General features: G+C 51.7%; 6 protein-coding genes across 9 annotated transcripts; 3 read left to right on the forward strand and 3 right to left on the reverse strand.

Annotated features, from left to right (window-relative positions):
* Positions 1 to 188: 188 nt before the first annotated feature.
* On the forward strand, positions 189 to 1456 carry LOC121588463 (iron-sulfur cluster assembly 1 homolog, mitochondrial). Of its 2 annotated transcripts, XM_041906438.1 has the most exons (6): positions 189 to 285; positions 376 to 505; positions 585 to 638; positions 712 to 787; positions 979 to 1053; positions 1119 to 1456. In XM_041906438.1, exons 2-6 carry the CDS (start codon positions 422 to 424, stop codon positions 1220 to 1222), a joined length of 393 nt encoding a protein of 130 aa, XP_041762372.1. In that variant the 5' UTR covers positions 189 to 285; positions 376 to 421; the 3' UTR covers positions 1223 to 1456. The 2 variants fall into 2 exon arrangements, with proteins under 2 accessions (XP_041762372.1, XP_041762371.1); XM_041906437.1 differs by having other exon boundaries at positions 189 to 505.
* Positions 1457 to 1533: 77 nt separating this feature from the next.
* LOC121588456 (ras GTPase-activating protein 1) lies at positions 1534 to 8781 on the forward strand. Its single transcript, XM_041906417.1, has 8 exons — positions 1534 to 1962; positions 2471 to 2887; positions 2979 to 3098; positions 3189 to 4174; positions 4501 to 4847; positions 4917 to 5829; positions 5912 to 6068; positions 6135 to 8781. The coding sequence occupies exons 2-8, from the start codon at positions 2716 to 2718 to the stop codon at positions 6284 to 6286; spliced, it is 2847 nt and encodes a 948-aa protein (XP_041762351.1). The 5' UTR covers positions 1534 to 1962; positions 2471 to 2715; the 3' UTR covers positions 6287 to 8781.
* Positions 8782 to 8894: 113 nt separating this feature from the next.
* On the reverse strand, positions 8895 to 12194 carry LOC121588461 (probable isocitrate dehydrogenase [NAD] subunit alpha, mitochondrial). Of its 3 annotated transcripts, none has more exons than XM_041906433.1 (5): positions 11793 to 12012; positions 11464 to 11518; positions 10907 to 11071; positions 10290 to 10820; positions 8895 to 10212 (listed from the first exon to the last, which is right to left on the reverse strand). In XM_041906433.1, exons 1-5 carry the CDS (start codon positions 11903 to 11905, stop codon positions 9871 to 9873), a joined length of 1206 nt encoding a protein of 401 aa, XP_041762367.1. In that variant the 5' UTR covers positions 11906 to 12012; the 3' UTR covers positions 8895 to 9870. The 3 variants fall into 3 exon arrangements, with proteins under 3 accessions (XP_041762367.1, XP_041762368.1, XP_041762366.1); XM_041906432.1 differs by lacking the exon at positions 11793 to 12012 and adding an exon at positions 12079 to 12194 and having other exon boundaries at positions 9745 to 10212; positions 11464 to 11646; XM_041906434.1 differs by lacking the exons at positions 11464 to 11518; positions 11793 to 12012 and adding an exon at positions 12079 to 12189.
* A 377-nt stretch (positions 12195 to 12571) lies between these two features.
* Positions 12572 to 15222, forward strand: LOC121588404. The gene is made up of 2 exons (XM_041906280.1): positions 12572 to 12659; positions 14583 to 15222. Exon 2 carries the CDS (start codon positions 14643 to 14645, stop codon positions 15189 to 15191), a length of 549 nt encoding a protein of 182 aa, XP_041762214.1. The 5' UTR covers positions 12572 to 12659; positions 14583 to 14642; the 3' UTR covers positions 15192 to 15222.
* LOC121588402 lies at positions 12814 to 13954 on the reverse strand. The gene is made up of 3 exons (XM_041906278.1): positions 13823 to 13954; positions 13433 to 13747; positions 12814 to 13355 (listed from the first exon to the last, which is right to left on the reverse strand). The coding sequence occupies exons 1-3, from the start codon at positions 13920 to 13922 to the stop codon at positions 12895 to 12897; spliced, it is 876 nt and encodes a 291-aa protein (XP_041762212.1). The 5' UTR covers positions 13923 to 13954; the 3' UTR covers positions 12814 to 12894.
* A 38-nt stretch (positions 15223 to 15260) lies between the features above and the next one.
* Positions 15261 to 16116, reverse strand: LOC121588407. The gene is made up of 2 exons (XM_041906282.1): positions 15872 to 16116; positions 15261 to 15802 (listed from the first exon to the last, which is right to left on the reverse strand). The coding sequence occupies exons 1-2, from the start codon at positions 15899 to 15901 to the stop codon at positions 15344 to 15346; spliced, it is 489 nt and encodes a 162-aa protein (XP_041762216.1). The 5' UTR covers positions 15902 to 16116; the 3' UTR covers positions 15261 to 15343.
* Between the last annotated feature and the right edge of the window lie 3 nt (positions 16117 to 16119).

A 16119-nucleotide genomic window follows, 5' to 3' on the forward strand; every position in this document is an offset into this window, starting at 1 on the left:
TGTGCGCTGTCGATAAACACACGCTGCGAAAAGTCGGATTGAATTGCTCTTATTTTCATTTTAATATTCTATTTTAATGAAAAACTGAATCACTTTTAAATATTGTTTTAGCTGTTGTTTTGAGGCACACATCGAAACGTCGAATACAAACCGCCACACAATCAAAACAGGCCAAGTTACGAAACCAAAACAAAGTTCCCCACCTCCCCCCATACCCTCTTGAAATCAGCTGTCAAACGTCTGGTGCTGTCAAAGCAGATCTGCTTTGGATATTTCAAAATCGAGGTGAGAGTGCGGCCGAAGGAAAACAATTGTTGTGAAATAGTGATCGAAAACGTAAATAAAATAGTCATTCCCACGCATCGCTCGTTGCAGAACAGCACCCGGGAAAGAGCGAGGGCAGTAAATTTCCAGTGAAACTATGGCCTCCAAGATCGTGGCCACCGCCACCGTGCGTGCCGTGAAGCATCGGAAGCTGCTGCCGATGAGAGCAGCACTGTCGCTGGTAAGATATCGATCGATCTGCTTGGGAAAAGGACAATAAACGTTCTATTTGCTTTCATTATCTACCTTCCCCTCATCAGACACCGGCAGCAGTGAACAGGATAAAGCAACTACTGGAAGGCAAAACCGAATTTGTAAGTGCACTTCGAATCTACGACGCCTGAGTGTGATGGTTATTGATTGGTTTTATTTTCATTTTATCTGCAGATCGGTCTCAAGGTTGGTGTACGACAGAGGGGATGCAATGGGTTGTCCTACACGCTGGATTACGCCGCAACGAAAGGTTCGTAATAGACTTGTTTGTGTGTTTTTGATTCTCGAACAGAGCAAGCAGCATCGCCCTCATTTCGGTATTGATTACATAAAACCAAAACAAAGCGGCATGCTCTGGCCGAGTGTGTGTGCAGTGTCGTGACGTTTCCCGCGACCAAACCGCACCAGTGCTAATGCTTATTTTCCCCGTTTCAAATGCAGATAAAATGGACGAGGAAGTGGTGCAGGACGGTGTGAAAGTACTGATCGACAAGAAGGCACAACTTTCGCTTTTAGGTAGGTATACCACCAGAACTAACCAACTACGGGTGAACGTTTAAAATCTTGTGTCTGCTTTTTAGGCACGGAAATGGATTACGTTGAAACGGACCTGTCGGCGGAATTTGTATTCAACAATCCCAACATCAAGGGCACGTGCGGCTGTGGCGAATCGTTCAGCATCTAACGAGGCAGAGCAGCAAATACGAAACACTGTAAGTTGCTTCGCGATAGAAAAATGGGATCGCTTCCTTGCTTCTCGGGACGACGGTCCCGCTACTTTCTCGTGGTTTGTTGTTTTAGATTTGTTGAATCTAGCGTTGAACAAAGGGAGATTCACCTTGTCCTGTACATAACATAATTTAGCTTGTTAGTAGCGTTATTTTGAGTGTAATAAATTAGCCGTGTTGAGTACCTAAAACAGTTTTTCGGCTTGTTTTCTTGCACCGCCCGATAGGAGCGACAGCGAACGGGAACCACGACGTGACGCACGAAAGTAACGAACCCGCTAGCATCAACGCGCACGTAAACAAGCCGAGCGAAAGAGATGGAGCGATGCGAGAGTATCGAGAAGATTTTCTCCGCCGAGATGCAAGTCGTTCTCTTTCTCTTTTTTGTCTCGCCTCGGTTGACGATATCTCCCACTCACTCACTCTTTCAGTCGCTCGCCCTGGGGTAGGATTAATCATCACTATCGCACGGGACGGGAAAGTCGACGTTAATCACGGTGAAAATTTTGGACATCCGCAAAAAAGTTTCCGCTGGGAAAACTGCTCTGGTGTTACCGTGAAAAGGTGTAAACTCATCCCCCCTCCCGTTCGCAGCACAAAAATCCGTATTAGCATGCCGTAGCCGTGAGCCGTGTGTGCGTTGTGCTGTGTTGCGCTGCCAAAACCCAGGGTCCAGGTCGTCTGGATGGGAGTGGATGTGAGTGATCGAAATATGGAGATTTACTAAACCCCGTCAACATCACGGCTTTGGTTGCTGTCGCTTTTCGCTGCTGTTCACCCCCGATATCTGCCGTGGTGGGGAAGCAATCGGGTGTGTGTGCAGGTGCTGTGGGAATTTGCAGGAAAAACAAATCGATTTCCATTTGCACCGAACGCGACGGAGGCACACACAGGGGCAGCGCTATCTATGTTTTCCTCTATGTGTGTGTGTGTGTTCAGTGCGTGTACATTGCCCTGCGGGGCCTCCGAGAGTTGCCTTTCCAAATATGCTTTATATTTTTTTTTTGTTGCCTCGCTTCTTTTCTCCCACTCCTGCCCCCATACCCGAGGCCGAGGCCAGTAGTGCGTTGCGCGGAAAAGGGCAACCAAACCGTGATATCTCTGTGTTTTTTTCTTTCTTTCTCCACATTCTTTATCCTAATTCCTCGCGGGGACGGCTCCGCTTTGTGCTGTGCTCTTCTTGTTTTTTCTTCTCTTTTTTCCAGTTGCAGTACCACCCGTTGCAGATTCGTCATCGTGGTGCGCTGCACCAGTGTAATGCACTAGCCCCGCCGCTGCGGCTGCATTCCGTTGCGCTTGGTGCCGTGGTGCCGGTGCAAACAAAGGAAACGGTGTGAGCATACGATTGCGTACGACTTTGGTGAAGCAGAAAGACCAACGGAGAGAGAGAGAGAGAGAGAGGAAGTAAAGAAAGGAGAAAGGGAAGTAAGATTGACTGCGAACAAAAGGCATGGGTGACATGATGCGGTTAAGCAGCAGCGGCGGAGCGCTCGGCGGCGGTTTCCATCGCGACAAGCTCGGCTCACCGTCGACCGGCTCGGAGGACGGCGGCGGTATCGATCTGGCCGACATCGCCCAGGAACTGGACCAGGACGAGTTCGACGGTCCGGCCACGCTGAACGGTATGGACTCGCTAATAATGGGACTTTCCCCTGTTGTTTTGTTACTGTTGCTCCGTTCGTTATCATTTTTTCCACATTTCCCTCGCACCAGGTGCATTCGACCGTCCGGCAATTACGGCTCCCCCGGAGAGCGAGTGGTACCACGGGCGGCTGGATCGGTACAGTGCCGAGCAGCGGCTAAAGTCGACCACCAAGCTGGGCAGTTATCTGGGTAAGAGCGGGGCTGTGGTAGCTTGCAAGCTTTCAACGTTAATCAGTGGTTGGCTTTTTTCTCCCTTCCTGTTTACTCCACCACAAACAGTGCGCGAAAGTGACCGCAAGCCGGGCTCGTACGTGCTGAGCTACCTGGGCCGCACCGGCATCAATCATTTCCGCATTACGGCGGTGTGCGGCGATTTCTACATCGGCGGACGGCAGTTTTTCTCGCTCAGCGATCTGGTCGGCTACTACACGTCGTGCAGTGACCTGCTGAAGCGCGAACGGTTGGTACAGCCGGTACCGCCGCCTGAACCCGTCAACGACAAGAAGCGGGTGGTGGCCATCCTGCCCTACACCAAGATGCCCGACACGGACGAGCTGACCTTCCAGAAGGGTGACATCTTCTTCGTGCACAACGACATGGGCGACGGGTGGCTGTGGGTGACGGCCCACCGGACCGGCGAGCAGGGCATGATCTTCCGCGAGCTGGTGGAGGATCTCGATCCGGCCATCGACCCGAACACCGTGTTCCCGTGGTTCCACCCGACGTGCACGAAGAACGAAGCGGTCGACATGCTGGTGAAGGCGGGCCCGGGCAGCTTTCTGGTGCGGCCGAGCGACAACTCGCCCGGCGACTACTCGCTGTTCTTCCACATCAACAATCAGATCCAGCGGTTCCGGATCGAGAAGAAGGGCGTGCGGTATCTGATGGGCGGCCGGACGTTCGAGTGCCTGGATGCGGTCATCAACCGCTACCGGAAGGAGCAGATCGTGGAGGGCCACACGCTGATGCACCCGGTCATCAACGGCAGCCAGCCGGAGTACCATCCGCCGACGAATCTGGCGAGCGCGGCGGAGAAGATCTACGCGACGCTGCGCGAGTGCCGCGACCAGAACATGCTGAAGAAGACGAAGGGCATCAAGCACCATGGCTATCTGCTGAAGAAGTCGGACAAGACGGCTAAGTGGAAGCAGCTGTTCTTTGCCCTGCTGGTGGAGGGTTCGGAAACGCACCTCTGCTTCTACGACAGCCCGAAGAAGACCAAGCCGAAGGGTTTGATCGATCTTTCGTGCGCTTACTTGTATCAGGTACGGCGGGGAGGGAGAGGAGTGTGATACAGCGATGTCCCAGGAGTTCTCATAGCTGTGGGGCACTTTATTGACTCTTTTTCAAGTGAAATGAACTTAATGTGATGGGAATTGCATCCTTGTTGGACAAATCTTATAGGAATTTCCTAGAGGTCTGTCCAACAAGGGTGCCACAGATTCCAATTTCTATCATTTGGTGTTCACTACCCATAGTAAAGAGTCAAGGAAGTGTCCCACAACTGGAAATCCTGTAAGGTCAACGGAATAAGTTAAGGTTTTAATCCTTTATTTTCCTCTTTTGTCCCCCACCAAAAAAAAAAAAACAGTGCCATGAATCGTTTTGGGAGCGGCAGCACTGCTTCCAGATCGTCGAACGGGCGCTCCCGTGTCTCGCCACCATCACCTATCTCTGTGCCAACAATCAGGAGTGCTACGTGGAGTGGATATCGGCCCTCAAGTCGCACTGCGTGTCGCAGCTCAGCAAGGCGCAGTCGAAGGTGCCGCGGCTGCGTGAGCTGCGCTGCCTGAATCTGCAGATACTGGAGGCGCACCGGCTGCCGTTCAAGCTGGTACCGCATCCGTACTGCGTCGTCTCGCTCAACCAGGTGAAGGTGGGCAAAACGCGCGTCAAGACCGCGCCCGATCCCGTGTGGGAGGAGGAGTTTGTGCTTGAGTAAGTGGCGCTGAGCGGTACGTTCGCTGACGGGTCGGCATTTTAATAAAACAATTTCTTCCCTCCCAGTGACGTGCCGCCGGATGTGGTGACGGTTACGATCACCGTGCTGAGCCGGGGCAAACGCGGCAAAGACTCGGAGGTCGCCGAGCTGACGGTCGATCTGTGCAGCCTGAAGAACGGGCAGGAGACGGAGGAGTGGTTCCCGCTGAACGGCATGACGCCGATGGGCGAGTGGGGCTCGATCCGGCTGCGCATCCGCTACCTGGACGATCTCGTGATGCCGTGCGAAGAGTACAGCCCGCTCCAGCAGCTGCTGGTTGAGTCGGAGCTGAACGCGGTGCGCGCCCTGTCCGAGATCTGCCACAACGATCGCATCCCGCTCGCCACCTCGCTGCTGAAGGTGTTCCGGCACGAGAAGCGCGAGACGGAGCTGCTGCGGATCCTGTGCCAGGCGGAGGTGGCTCGGGAGAACGAAACCTCCACGCTGTTCCGGGGCGCCTCGCTCGCCACCACGCTGATGGATCTGTACATGCGGGCCGAGTGTACGCTGTTCCTGCAGTCGGCCGTCTCCGACACGGTGCAGCGGATACTGGACAGCAAGCAGTCGGCCGAGCTGAATCCGACCAAGATGGACGTGAACGATGACGCGTGCTCGAACGCCGAGTTTCTGCTGATGATACTCGACCAGGTGACGCAGTCGATCTTCACCTCGCCGGACGCGTGCCCCCGGACGGTGCGCTACATCTGCAACTGTCTGCAGAAGGCGGTCGTCGCCAAGTGGCCGTCGCCGAGCGAGCGGCTGGTGCGCACCCGCGTCGTGTCCGGCTTCATCTTTCTGCGGCTGCTCTGTCCCGCCCTGCTCAACCCACGTCAATTCGGTCTAGTCAATGAAACGCCACACCAAATGGCGACCAGGTCGCTGATCATGGTTGCGAAATGTTTGCAAAATCTGGCCAATCTCGTCGAGTTTGGCGGCAAGGTAGGAGTAGCAGCAAGGGGGGAAACAGGCTTCTTTCTTGTTTAAATGCTAATAAGCGTTCGTGGTGTCGTTTCGATCGCAGGAACCGTACATGGAAGTGGTCAATCCATTCATCTTAAAGAACAAGGAACGCATGATCGTGTTTCTGGATCAGCTGTCCTCCGTCACGGATCCGAACCCGCCGCCGGGATGCATGCAGGAGCAAAGCAGCTCCTCCACACTGTCCAGCTCCGATGCAGGTAGGGCTGAACACGCGCTCCTTTTGTATGCCTTTCGCTCAACCATTGCTTCTGTCTGTCACACAGGTCGCGAACTGGCCACGCTGCACCACATCTGCGTCTCGTATCTGCCGGAGCTGCAAGCGATGAGCAAGACGAACAACGCACTCAAGAAGCTGGTTACCGTCACGGAAATGCTCTCGAAACATAAGCTTAAGTATCGCGAAATGATCAGCTAATCAGCTCGCGCGCACGCGCAACCCGGCAACGCAGAAACAAAACGGGACAACCGTGATTGTCCTACCCAAAAAAAAACGCAACGATAGCAACGAGGTCTTTCTTCACACACGCGCGCGCGCACGTGCATGGTGTGCAAAATTGGATAGGCGGACCCCGCTACGGTCTATGTGCAGCAGTAGCTTTTGTGTGTTGTGTTTCCCGATCGCCAATGTGGTGAATGTTTTAGCGAAGGAGTGGATGGATCTTTTGTATTTTTCCCTTTTATTCCAATTGCAAACGTTCTACACCCGCCGATTGCTACTACTATCCCTCCTTTTTATTACGATTTGCCCTCCTGCCTGTGAGGGCTTTTTGTGTGTGCGTTTGTGATTGCTTTCCCATTTTCTTCACGCGCGTGTTGCGTGTGCCGCTCCCAGTGTAAGCGAATTGATAACCGGGTACACTCACTCAGGAGAAACTAACTTTAGGCATAAGGACGACTGATGAAGATGATACAGACAGACAGTAAGCAGCACCAGCAGATGTTGTCGTTTGGATGGTGATAGTAAAAGGATACAAAACAAAACAAAAACAACCACAAGACAACCTTTTTGGGAATCATTTCACCTGCTCGCGGCACAAAGCGTGCCCCTCTCTTTTTGCTTGGTTGTGTGGTTCTCCGTGCGAATCAGTTATGGGAAAAGAGCCCCCTTGTTTTGATTCCATGTTTGTCCTACTAAAACGACTGATTTTCTATGTTTGACCCCGATAGTGGTGCATTGCATTGGTAAAATAGTATCAAATATTTAAACGCATATACGCAATTATATAGACAGACAGAGAGAGAGAGAGCGAGAGAGAGGGAGATCTTACGCTCTTTCTGGTAGGGAATCGAATTACGCTGTAACGTTGATAGCAAAACCAAGATCCAAGTAGCACGTGATTTTTGGTATCGTTGTTGGTATCCTTTGGTATATAAGATGCTGCCCAAGTCCTCGTGTTTAGGAAGTTTCCTTTTGCCATGTGCTTTTTTGATAGTTTTTTCAAGGCTCGTATATATAAAACAAACTGTAAACCCATTCTTAGTAAACACAGGCGCTGTATGCCTGCGGTGGCATATCCGGTGCTCTCTAGTCTTTTGGACTTTTTTTCGCATGCGCAAACCGATCCCCTGCTTACTTCCAAATCAGCAATTCGCTCGAATTTACATCTATTTAGACGCCTCTCCTGAGTTTTAGTTTCGTTTTGAAAATGGACAGTTGTTGGAAAATGCTCTAAAAAAAAAACAGCCAAAAAGCACAACCATTAGCATTACGCCACTGCTGTCGGCGTAAAACGTAAACGAAAAGACACATGTTGTGCGCTCGCAATCGTTCGTGCGTACGTTTTTTCCTTTTCTTTTCTTTACTTCTCTCAGCATATAGAGATTAGATCGGTAAGGGCCACACCACATGCATTAACAATCCAGGGATAGATTTAGAATTAGCGGAAGAAGAAAAAAAGCGAAAGAGATAAAACACACACACACACACACACACACACACACACACACACACACACACACACACACACACACACACACACACACACACACACACTCAAAAATCAAAACCAGCAGTTTATTCTTTAAGGATAGGGAAAAGTTTTGCGGCTGAGGCGATTTTGTGTTTGCCGAACAAGTGAACCATAATAATAACTAATTAATAACAGTAATAATAATCGAAAAACGGTGCACCGTGAAGGGGGAGAAGCCGGCAAAAGACAACACCGGTGGGTCGGAAATTGCGCGCAGAAGAGCAACAAAAAGCGCGCACAAATCTCATGCGCCTAACGAAAATGAAACCAAAAACTATTTTTTATACAGTCTCACGCGTTTTTGCCACACTCAAAAGGCCTTTTCAAACACGGGAAGGATTTTGGGTGCGATTTAACTGTGCTCTCTCTCTCTCTTTGTTTTTGCTGTGTATTTTAATTTTCGGATGCATTATGAGACTGCAGCCAGTGCCCAAGTGGTGTAGAAATGCATTCTATTCCTCTTTTTTTTCTCTTTTCTATTAACGTGTATTTTGCTAACGTTCTTTTTTCGAGACTGGATTAGTTAGTTTCTTTTTTTCTGTTTGCTTATTTTTTTTAAATAATATTCTGCGCTTTAGGCGATCAATTATAACACAATATGTAACACGATAAACCTAGTATGAATAGGGGGCATGGGAAGGCACCTCTAAAAACCAGCTCCAAACGAGCGCAGGAGTTTAATAAACGGAAAAGGTGGAAATGGAAACACGGAAAGGTGGAGAAACAAGACGAAAGCGGTAAACATCGGCGATACTGCTTTACAACACAAAAAACTGTTCTTCTTCGCGGATGCATTTTAATACGAATCGAAAAATATATACACAACTCACACACACACACAAACACACACACACACGATTATTTAGAACCAACTATAACATGCTACGGATAATAAAGAAAACCAAACTCCCGGTACGATAATACTCTCTTCAACCTTTAACAGTGTCGTTTTCCTTTCTTTCCTGTGGCTTTTGTGGATAGTAGAGGGGGTGTGGGAAAATGAAAACTGCTGGCAAAAGGCGTTTTTTTTTTGTTTTGACAATTTGAATCAACTAATTTTGAGACAAGTTTTATTTCGACTTTTTGGTGAAACAGTTCCGCGCATCATTCCGCGTATTGTTCGTGTTTACGCACGCGCGCGCTCCACAGCTTGTTCGCTTTTCCTTTCCAACGTTCCGTTTACGGGTTAGCTCTTCCACTAATGCATTCAATTCTCGTGGGGCAGGCAAAGAACACCCATTCGAGGGGGGGGGAGGGAGTGGGGGTCGGGATGCGGAGGGGCAGCCTAATGACTAATTCATAGAACAAAACCGAAAGGGGGAAAGCTCCATTCTGCATCCTGACATCCTAACATCACAACACCTTCATCCTCCGATAGAGGACGAAATGCGCCAAGCTGTGTCTTATTGGCTGTGTCTGAAGGAAGCGGAAACGGATTCTCCCGAAGGGATGATGACGCAGGCTGTGTGAGCATAATGTTCCAGCTACTTGTGGGGCAGGAGTCGGACTCGTTTGCTCGATACTTGGTCGGTTTTTGGACGTATTTTGCCGGGTGGTTAGGGTGTCTTGTTCATCCTAATACTGGTGCCCATGTCTGAAGAAACCAACATGTCGCCGGGTGGTCCTCGGATGTGGGGTACATTCGCTGTTACTGCATTGGAAAGAAAACGGGCGCGCCGGGACTGATCGATGTATGTGTGTGTGCCTGTCTGTTTGTCTGTTGGTCTGTGTTGGATTCCGTTTGCTTTTAAAATTACAAATAAATAGTTCGCTAGTTACTGCATGGGTGTGTGTTTGCATTCCTCTTACGATCCTTTGCTTCGCAATTCACTAGAAACAACCACTATTGTAGTACTTCCTCTCTCGCATTCACTCTCTCGCTCGCTCGCTCGCGTTTTTTTTATGGCGTTTGAAGGGCTCGCGCGCGCGTTTTCTTCTATCTCAGGCAGGCGGCTAGGACTGGTAGGAATTTTTCACCCCGCAGCCACAGCCTGCTTGCGTCGCCGGGGCGGTGACACGTGCTTTGGGTTTACTTGATTCTATCGCAGATGGCATTGGTGTACTCGGAGCACTTGGCCTTGCCGCCGAGATCGCCGGTAAGGTACTTCGCCTCCTTGATCGTCTCGAAGCAGGCGCTCTGGATCTTGTCCGCGTGCTGGTTCAGCTCCATGTGCCGCAGCATCATCACCGCCGACAGCAGCAGGGCGGTCGGGTTGGCCAAATCCTTGCCCGCGATGTCGGGCGCCGTGCCGTGCACCGATTCGAACAGCGCACCGTTCAGGCCCATGTTGCCGGACGGCGTGAGGCCGAGCCCACCGACCAGACCGGCGCACATGTCGGACAGAATGTCACCGTACAGGTTGGGCATCACCTGCGAGGAAGGAGACGCACGGCGCGTTTTATTCTCTGTTGCCCCCTGTGTTTAAACCCATCATGCACCCGACTTACCAGCACGTCGTACTTCCGCGGATCCTGCACCATGTTCAGGCAGACCGTGTCGAGGTAGCGCTCCTCGAACTTGATCTCCGGGTACTTCTGCGCCATGTCGCGGCAGCAGCGCAGGAACAGCCCGTCCGACATGCGCATAATGTTGGCCTTGTGCACCACCGTCACCTTCTTGCGGTTGTTGTCTTTGGCGTACTTGAACGCGTACTCGGCCACCCGGTTCGACGCTTCCTCGGTGATGAGCTTGATGCTCTGCACCACACCGTCCACGATCTCGTGCTCGATGCCGGAGTACTCGCCCTCGGTGTTCTCGCGGATCGTCACCACGTCCACGTTGTCGTACAGCGTCTTGTAGCCCTCGAGGCTGCGGCACGGGCGCACGTTCGCGTACAGGTTGAACTCTTTGCGCAGGGCCAGATTAAGCGACCGGTGCCCCTTGCCGACCGGCGTCATCAGCGGTCCCTTCAGACCGACCTTGTTGCGGTTCACCGAGTCGATGGCGCCCTGCGGGATACCGAACTTGCCATCGGGGTTCTGTTGGGCGGAGGAAAAAAAAAAGAGGTTGACTACTGAATGTCCGGTTCGGTTGCATCGTACCATAGAAAATGGGTTCCACTTACCCGCACCGGCGTTACGTCGACCGTTTCCCATTCGATCGGCACGTTGGCGACGGCGAAAATCTTCTGCACGGCGGCGGAAATTTCCGGCCCAATGCCATCCCCCGGGATGAGCGTCACTTTGCGCGTGCCGGACGCAAACGTGCGGGCACCGAACGGTGCAACCGTCTGAAAGCAGAAGACAAACACACATCGCCCGAAAGGTGAGAAAATCGGAGTGGGAGGGGGAAATTTGTCAACGTAAAGTTGTCCGTTACGTAACGGCCGCGTTTTAAGGCGAACCACCTTCAGCGAGTACTACGATTGAAACTACGGCGATGGCCTACTGCACACTTCACACATCGAGCACACTATCTTGCCCATCTCCCCGCGCTTATCTTCCCTACATACCCTTCCCCCACTAGCGTGGAATTAGCACGGATTACTAACAGCACCATCAAAGCCATCTTACGAAGGGGTTGCGGAAAATGAGGCTGAGTGTGTGTGTGTGACTACGTGTGACATTTTCCCGATTAGCATTTACAAAAGCGGTGCACATTTCGGCCAATTTGGTTATTTACTTGAACGATCGGTTCGGCCCGCTTAGCATTGGTGGCTGCTGCCTTGGAAACGGTGCTGTTGGTGGAGGAGGAGGAGGAGTTGGAAGAAGAAGAAGAAGAGGAGGAGGTTATGTAAATCTTGACCCAGTTGTCCTTCAGTTGGGCGGAAAATTTCGCCAGCAAGCTTCCAAATTCGCCATCCAACTAGAACGGTACACAAAAAAAAAAACAAGAACACGGAAGCGGACGTTGGGTTTTGGCGTGTGAGAGGGTGTGTGTGTGTGTATGTTAGTATGGAAATTGTTTTTTTTTTAAGCGCGCGGTGTAGTTTTCCCCCAAGCTTCTCAGACCTGCAGGGAAGATTTCTTTGCGCAACCGTTTTTCTTCTCCTATGGTTGGTGCGGGAGGGGTGGAGGGAGAGGGTTCGATGTGTCTCTCGTGTCACACACACACACACACACATGAGCGTGTTTTTCACGCGAGCGAGCACCCCCACGTTGCACCGGCAGCAGTGTGCACGATCCGGACAAAAGGAACCAGCTCCCCGCCCCACCCCAGAGCAATGCGAAACGGTAGAATGTTCACACACACACACAAACACACACTCCTAGGTATAGTCACATGGGTTTTCCTTACAATTTTCTTTATCAATCGTGCCGCCATGCTTCGTTTCACTCTAGAACCAACTGCGTGCTTTAATCGACGGACAGCAGACGACAAAACACACACACTCGGTGCTGTGCGAGACGATCTTGTGCGCGAAGGTTGTTGCCGTCCTTTTCGCGCTACAGTGGCTGGGCCGGTTCCGTGCTCGTGCCGGCAGTTGTCTCGCTCCCGCTAGGCGCGATGTTTACTGTCGGAGCTGTCAGTCCGCGGCGGTGTGTTTACTGTACCCGGTCTGTTGCTGTACTGCTGTGCTGTGTGCGCGCGGCTCGCGAATGACACTGCAAACCGATGAGAATTTAATTTGAAATTTACATTAGGCCGCAAATACACGACGCGCGTTTTCCGCGCCCGCGTTCAAACGCGTATAACAGTTCCGCAGAGATATCCAGCTGAGCATCTCTGCGTTTCCGCGGTAGCGCGTTCGAATGACATTTCATTTCTATGGCTGGATTGTTATACGCGTTTCCGCGGGCGCGGAAACGCGCGTCGTGTATTTGCGGCCTTATAAACATTACGAATTTTGCAATTATTCCATTGAAACATTTTTACAGGTAAGAGTTCAAATTTTTCATGTTTCGTATGGCATTTATTTCGCATTCTGTTCGTTAAGTATACCAAAAACGTGGCCCACCAGTTATCCCGAAACGGTTTCCAGAACATTCATTCTAAATCAAAGCTTTATCAAGTAGAACCTTTACATTTCCATTCAACTCGAAACCCAATAGCTTATTTTATTCATCCCATTGTTGTGTAGCTTTTTCACCGTACGAAACGATTCCGCATTCCTCATACACGCCGGCGCGAACCGGCGGACTTTGCCGGTGGCTGCGACCGGCCACCCGTCCCGCGCTGTCCGAGGATCTGCAGCAGAAAGTTGTACACGGCCATGCTTGCCTGCTGGTCCCGCGCGTTACTGGCGGGCCGACCGGCCGGCTGACTGTTGCGGCGTGGCTTGGTAGGCCGCTGGTTCGCCGCAACCGGATAGTACGACCCATCGTCATACTCGTAGACGGGTCCGCGGCCTCGATAGATGGGGCGGCGCTGCTGCTGCGGCAAGAACGATTGCACCGGTCGGCGGTTGGGCGCACCGTACAGATTGTACCAGCCCTGCAGCGGGGACTGGGCGCGGGGCCAGAACTGGTTCCAGCCCTGGTTGCCGCGATTGCCGGTCGGTCGGTTGTTCGCCTGCGAATGCATCCCGTACATGCCGGTGTAGATGTTGAGCACAATGCCCGGTTGGGAGGATGCTAGTGTAAGGGCAGTGTGGGGGAGAGTAAATATGAGCATCTTTGAAGCGGCACAGTGGCAAAGTGGTACTACTTACGCCTGTTGGTCGTTCTAGTGCCGGGGCGTGTAGTGTTCAGCAGCGACAGGTTCGTTCGCTTTTCGGAATCAGTACTTAACGGTTTACCGTCGGACACTGCCGTGACGGAAACGTTCGACAACACCGGAAAGACGATGTTTGGCTCCTCATCGGTATCGCCGTTAATGGGCATTGGGGAAACGGGCACTGGGTTTATGTTGGTTGACTCCAGGAAGGTTTCCGTCGATGTCTCGGTAGTCACACTTTCTGTGGCCGGTGTTACATTTTCAGTCGTCTCAGTTGGTGGTGGTGTTGTGGTATCATCTGTTGCGCTTACTGTAAGATGGGAAAGGGATAAGCAAACGCATTATCGTCACGATCAGGATAATCATCTGCCAATCAACGTAGTACCTTCTTCGTAATAGTATTCGTACTCATATTCCTGCGCGAACGCTATTTGCGCAACGAACGAAAGCGCCACTAGATAGAAAACCAACCGCAAACTGGCCATGTTTAGATGGCAAACAGATGGGTTTAAATCAGGCTACATCCTTTTAAGGGTTTCCATCCACCAGCTCCCGTTGGTGTAAATAGGCTCATTAATAGGATATTAATAAGATGTTTAGAGTTTGTGTTGTCTTCCTTCATTATCACAATATTTGGCACAAATTCAAAATTAAACGCGTTTTGCTCAGTATGTCTGGTTGTTACTACGCAAATTAATATCTAATACTGGAAGTGTGCACGTAATTGAGCTCTGGTTAGCGATTTTAAACCATTTTGTAAGGCTCTTTAATCACAAACAGTGCCAGATGACCTTTTGCTAAACAGCGGAATAAAGAGCGGGGATTTTGGGAGCCAATTTCCGCTTTTTACCAACCACGTCGAAGGTTAATTGAGATATAATTCGACAGTATTCTTGTCCGTCCTTCGCTAAATGAAGACCACCATTTCCCTAGCAAACCCTGTCCCAGACTACCGTCGCACAGATCATTACCCGTTGTTCAGTGCAGTGACGAGGATGGTCGTTTCCGTGCGTACAATCGTGCTTCTCGTATTGCTGGTACTGTGGGCAGGGTGAAAGTGTGAACGATCTTCCGGCCAATCCAATACTAGTAACCCTCTTTCCTCTCCCACATTTTTTTTCCTAACTCTTCTCCCCCACATCCAGGTGACCGTGCCGGGGGATGACGCCTTCTTCCTAACCCTCTACCGGGACCAGCCGACCAGTATGGCCTGCCGCTGGTACAACATGCCAGCGTACGCGAACACCATCAATGGGCAGGTTCCGTCGGCTGGCGGCGGGCTGGTGAACAGCTACAACGGCGGTGCCAACGGCGCTGGAGGGCTTAGCTACCTTGCCGGCCTAGCCTCCATGCTGACCCGGCTCTATCCCGGTGCCTCGATCCCAGTGCCCGGCGGTCCCTCACAAACGCGCCCCCGCGTGATAGTGCGAGTCGACCAAGCGGGACCGGCCGGGAACAGGAACCCAGCACAGGGAGCCGGTGCGACCCAACTGCCGGTCGCCGGCGGTACTACAAACCGTGAGTTAGACTATGCCGACCCCGACTCGGGATACTATTACGATGATGGGGACGGTTACGCCTACGATGATGATTACAGCGATACTACCTACGATGGGAACACTTATACGTATTATGACATGCCTGCAGCGCCGCCTGTACGCCAGGCCGGCAACGTCCTACAGGAGTGGTACGCGTCGTCGGCACCGACCGTTGACCCGTGCAGCGTTTGCCTGCTAAACATGTTGATGGGATAATAAACGATAAACGAATTGTGCTGAATTTCAAGTACATTGACAACTGTATTCTTCCCATCCGAATCCTTAAATCCCATTTTGGATAAAGCTTCATTATTGCGAGACTTTATTGCGTGTAAGTTTTGGTGCGTTACATCGTCCGCTGGAACCTCCTACCAGTACCAATATTCGATGCGTCTCGTCCCCGTGGTGCTAGGGGCATTGGAGCTGAGAGCGCGGGAACCCGCCAGCATGCTGCGATAGTACGGTGGCATCCTGCTCAGGGACGATCGTCCCAGGCTGCGGCGACGTACAACGGTCGTCGCCCGCACTGGCATCGTGCCCCAGTCATTCATGAAGTACCAGCGCACGATTCGGTTCGCACGCTGGCGTCTCGTAGGTCCCGATCGTCCGGTAGGTGTCGGGGGAAACACCTGCCGTCTTTTGGTCGGTTCTGTGGCGGGCGTTGCGGTGGTCGTTGGCACCGTTTCCACGTAGCTGTAGTCGGGATATTCGGGCTGCGGGTTGTCGGGCTGTGGGTTGGTGGGCGCAGGATCGCCATAATCGGGATACGCACTGTCGTATTGCGGGTAGTCGGGATAGTCGCTCTGACCGAGCGACAGGTCGAGAAGCTGTTGGGGCAATGTGTGAACATCACTTAGAAGTGCTTCGGAAAGTGATCCTCAAGAATCAGACCTTACCGCTAGAGTCACCAGCAGGTGGCACAACATCGCGAATGCTTGCACTAGCAGTGAAAACCACCGTTCAAATGCTTTCCAATCTGGATGTGGGATTACTGTTTAAACTTGCCCTGCCCGCACCCATTAACGCTCGCCACAGTGGGGAAGGAGAAAATGTCATTTTAACTGGCCTGGTCCGTTTCGATCATTTACTTCCAAAACGACCTTGGCAGCCGCGAGTTGCCGAGACTGTGTGTGTGCATTTGTTC

The sequence above is a fragment of the Anopheles merus genome, chromosome 2R, assembly GCF_017562075.2.
Source record: "Anopheles merus strain MAF chromosome 2R, AmerM5.1, whole genome shotgun sequence".
In the NCBI taxonomy this organism is placed as follows: Eukaryota; Metazoa; Arthropoda; class Insecta; order Diptera; family Culicidae; genus Anopheles; species Anopheles merus.

Bases quoted from the DNA above. Each gene is read 5' to 3' on its own strand.
- LOC121588463 (XM_041906437.1), top strand. From the start codon at position 422: ATGGCCTCCAAGATCGTGGCCACCGCCACCGTGCGTGCCGTGAAGCAT. The intron at 639-711 runs GTAAGTGCACTT...TTTTATCTGCAG, and splicing joins TGGAAGGCAAAACCGAATTT to ATCGGTCTCAAGGTTGGTGT. The intron at 1,054-1,118 runs GTAGGTATACCA...TCTGCTTTTTAG, and splicing joins GGCACAACTTTCGCTTTTAG to GCACGGAAATGGATTACGTT.
- LOC121588456 (XM_041906417.1), top strand. From the start codon at position 2,716: ATGGGTGACATGATGCGGTTAAGCAGCAGCGGCGGAGCGCTCGGCGGC. The intron at 3,099-3,188 runs GTAAGAGCGGGG...CACCACAAACAG, and splicing joins CAAGCTGGGCAGTTATCTGG to TGCGCGAAAGTGACCGCAAG. The intron at 5,830-5,911 runs GTAGGAGTAGCA...TTTCGATCGCAG, and splicing joins TCGTCGAGTTTGGCGGCAAG to GAACCGTACATGGAAGTGGT.
- LOC121588461 (XM_041906432.1), bottom strand. From the start codon at position 12,105: ATGGCGGCACGATTGATAAAGAAAATT. The intron at 11,072-11,463 runs GTAAATAACCAA...TTCTGCTTTCAG, and splicing joins GGGCCGAACCGATCGTTCAA to ACGGTTGCACCGTTCGGTGC. The intron at 10,821-10,906 runs GTAAGTGGAACC...TCCGCCCAACAG, and splicing joins TCGACGTAACGCCGGTGCGG to AACCCCGATGGCAAGTTCGG.
- LOC121588402 (XM_041906278.1), bottom strand. From the start codon at position 13,922: ATGGCCAGTTTGCGGTTGGTTTTCTATCTAGTGGCGCTTTCGTTCGTT. The intron at 13,748-13,822 runs GTACTACGTTGA...CCCATCTTACAG, and splicing joins CGAATACTATTACGAAGAAG to TAAGCGCAACAGATGATACC. The intron at 13,356-13,432 runs GTAAGTAGTACC...CCCTTACACTAG, and splicing joins CACTAGAACGACCAACAGGC to CATCCTCCCAACCGGGCATT.
- LOC121588404 (XM_041906280.1), top strand. From the start codon at position 14,643: ATGGCCTGCCGCTGGTACAACATGCCAGCGTACGCGAACACCATCAAT.
- LOC121588407 (XM_041906282.1), bottom strand. From the start codon at position 15,901: ATGTTGTGCCACCTGCTGGTGACTCTAGCG. The intron at 15,803-15,871 runs GTAAGGTCTGAT...TTGCCCCAACAG, and splicing joins ACCTGCTGGTGACTCTAGCG to CTTCTCGACCTGTCGCTCGG.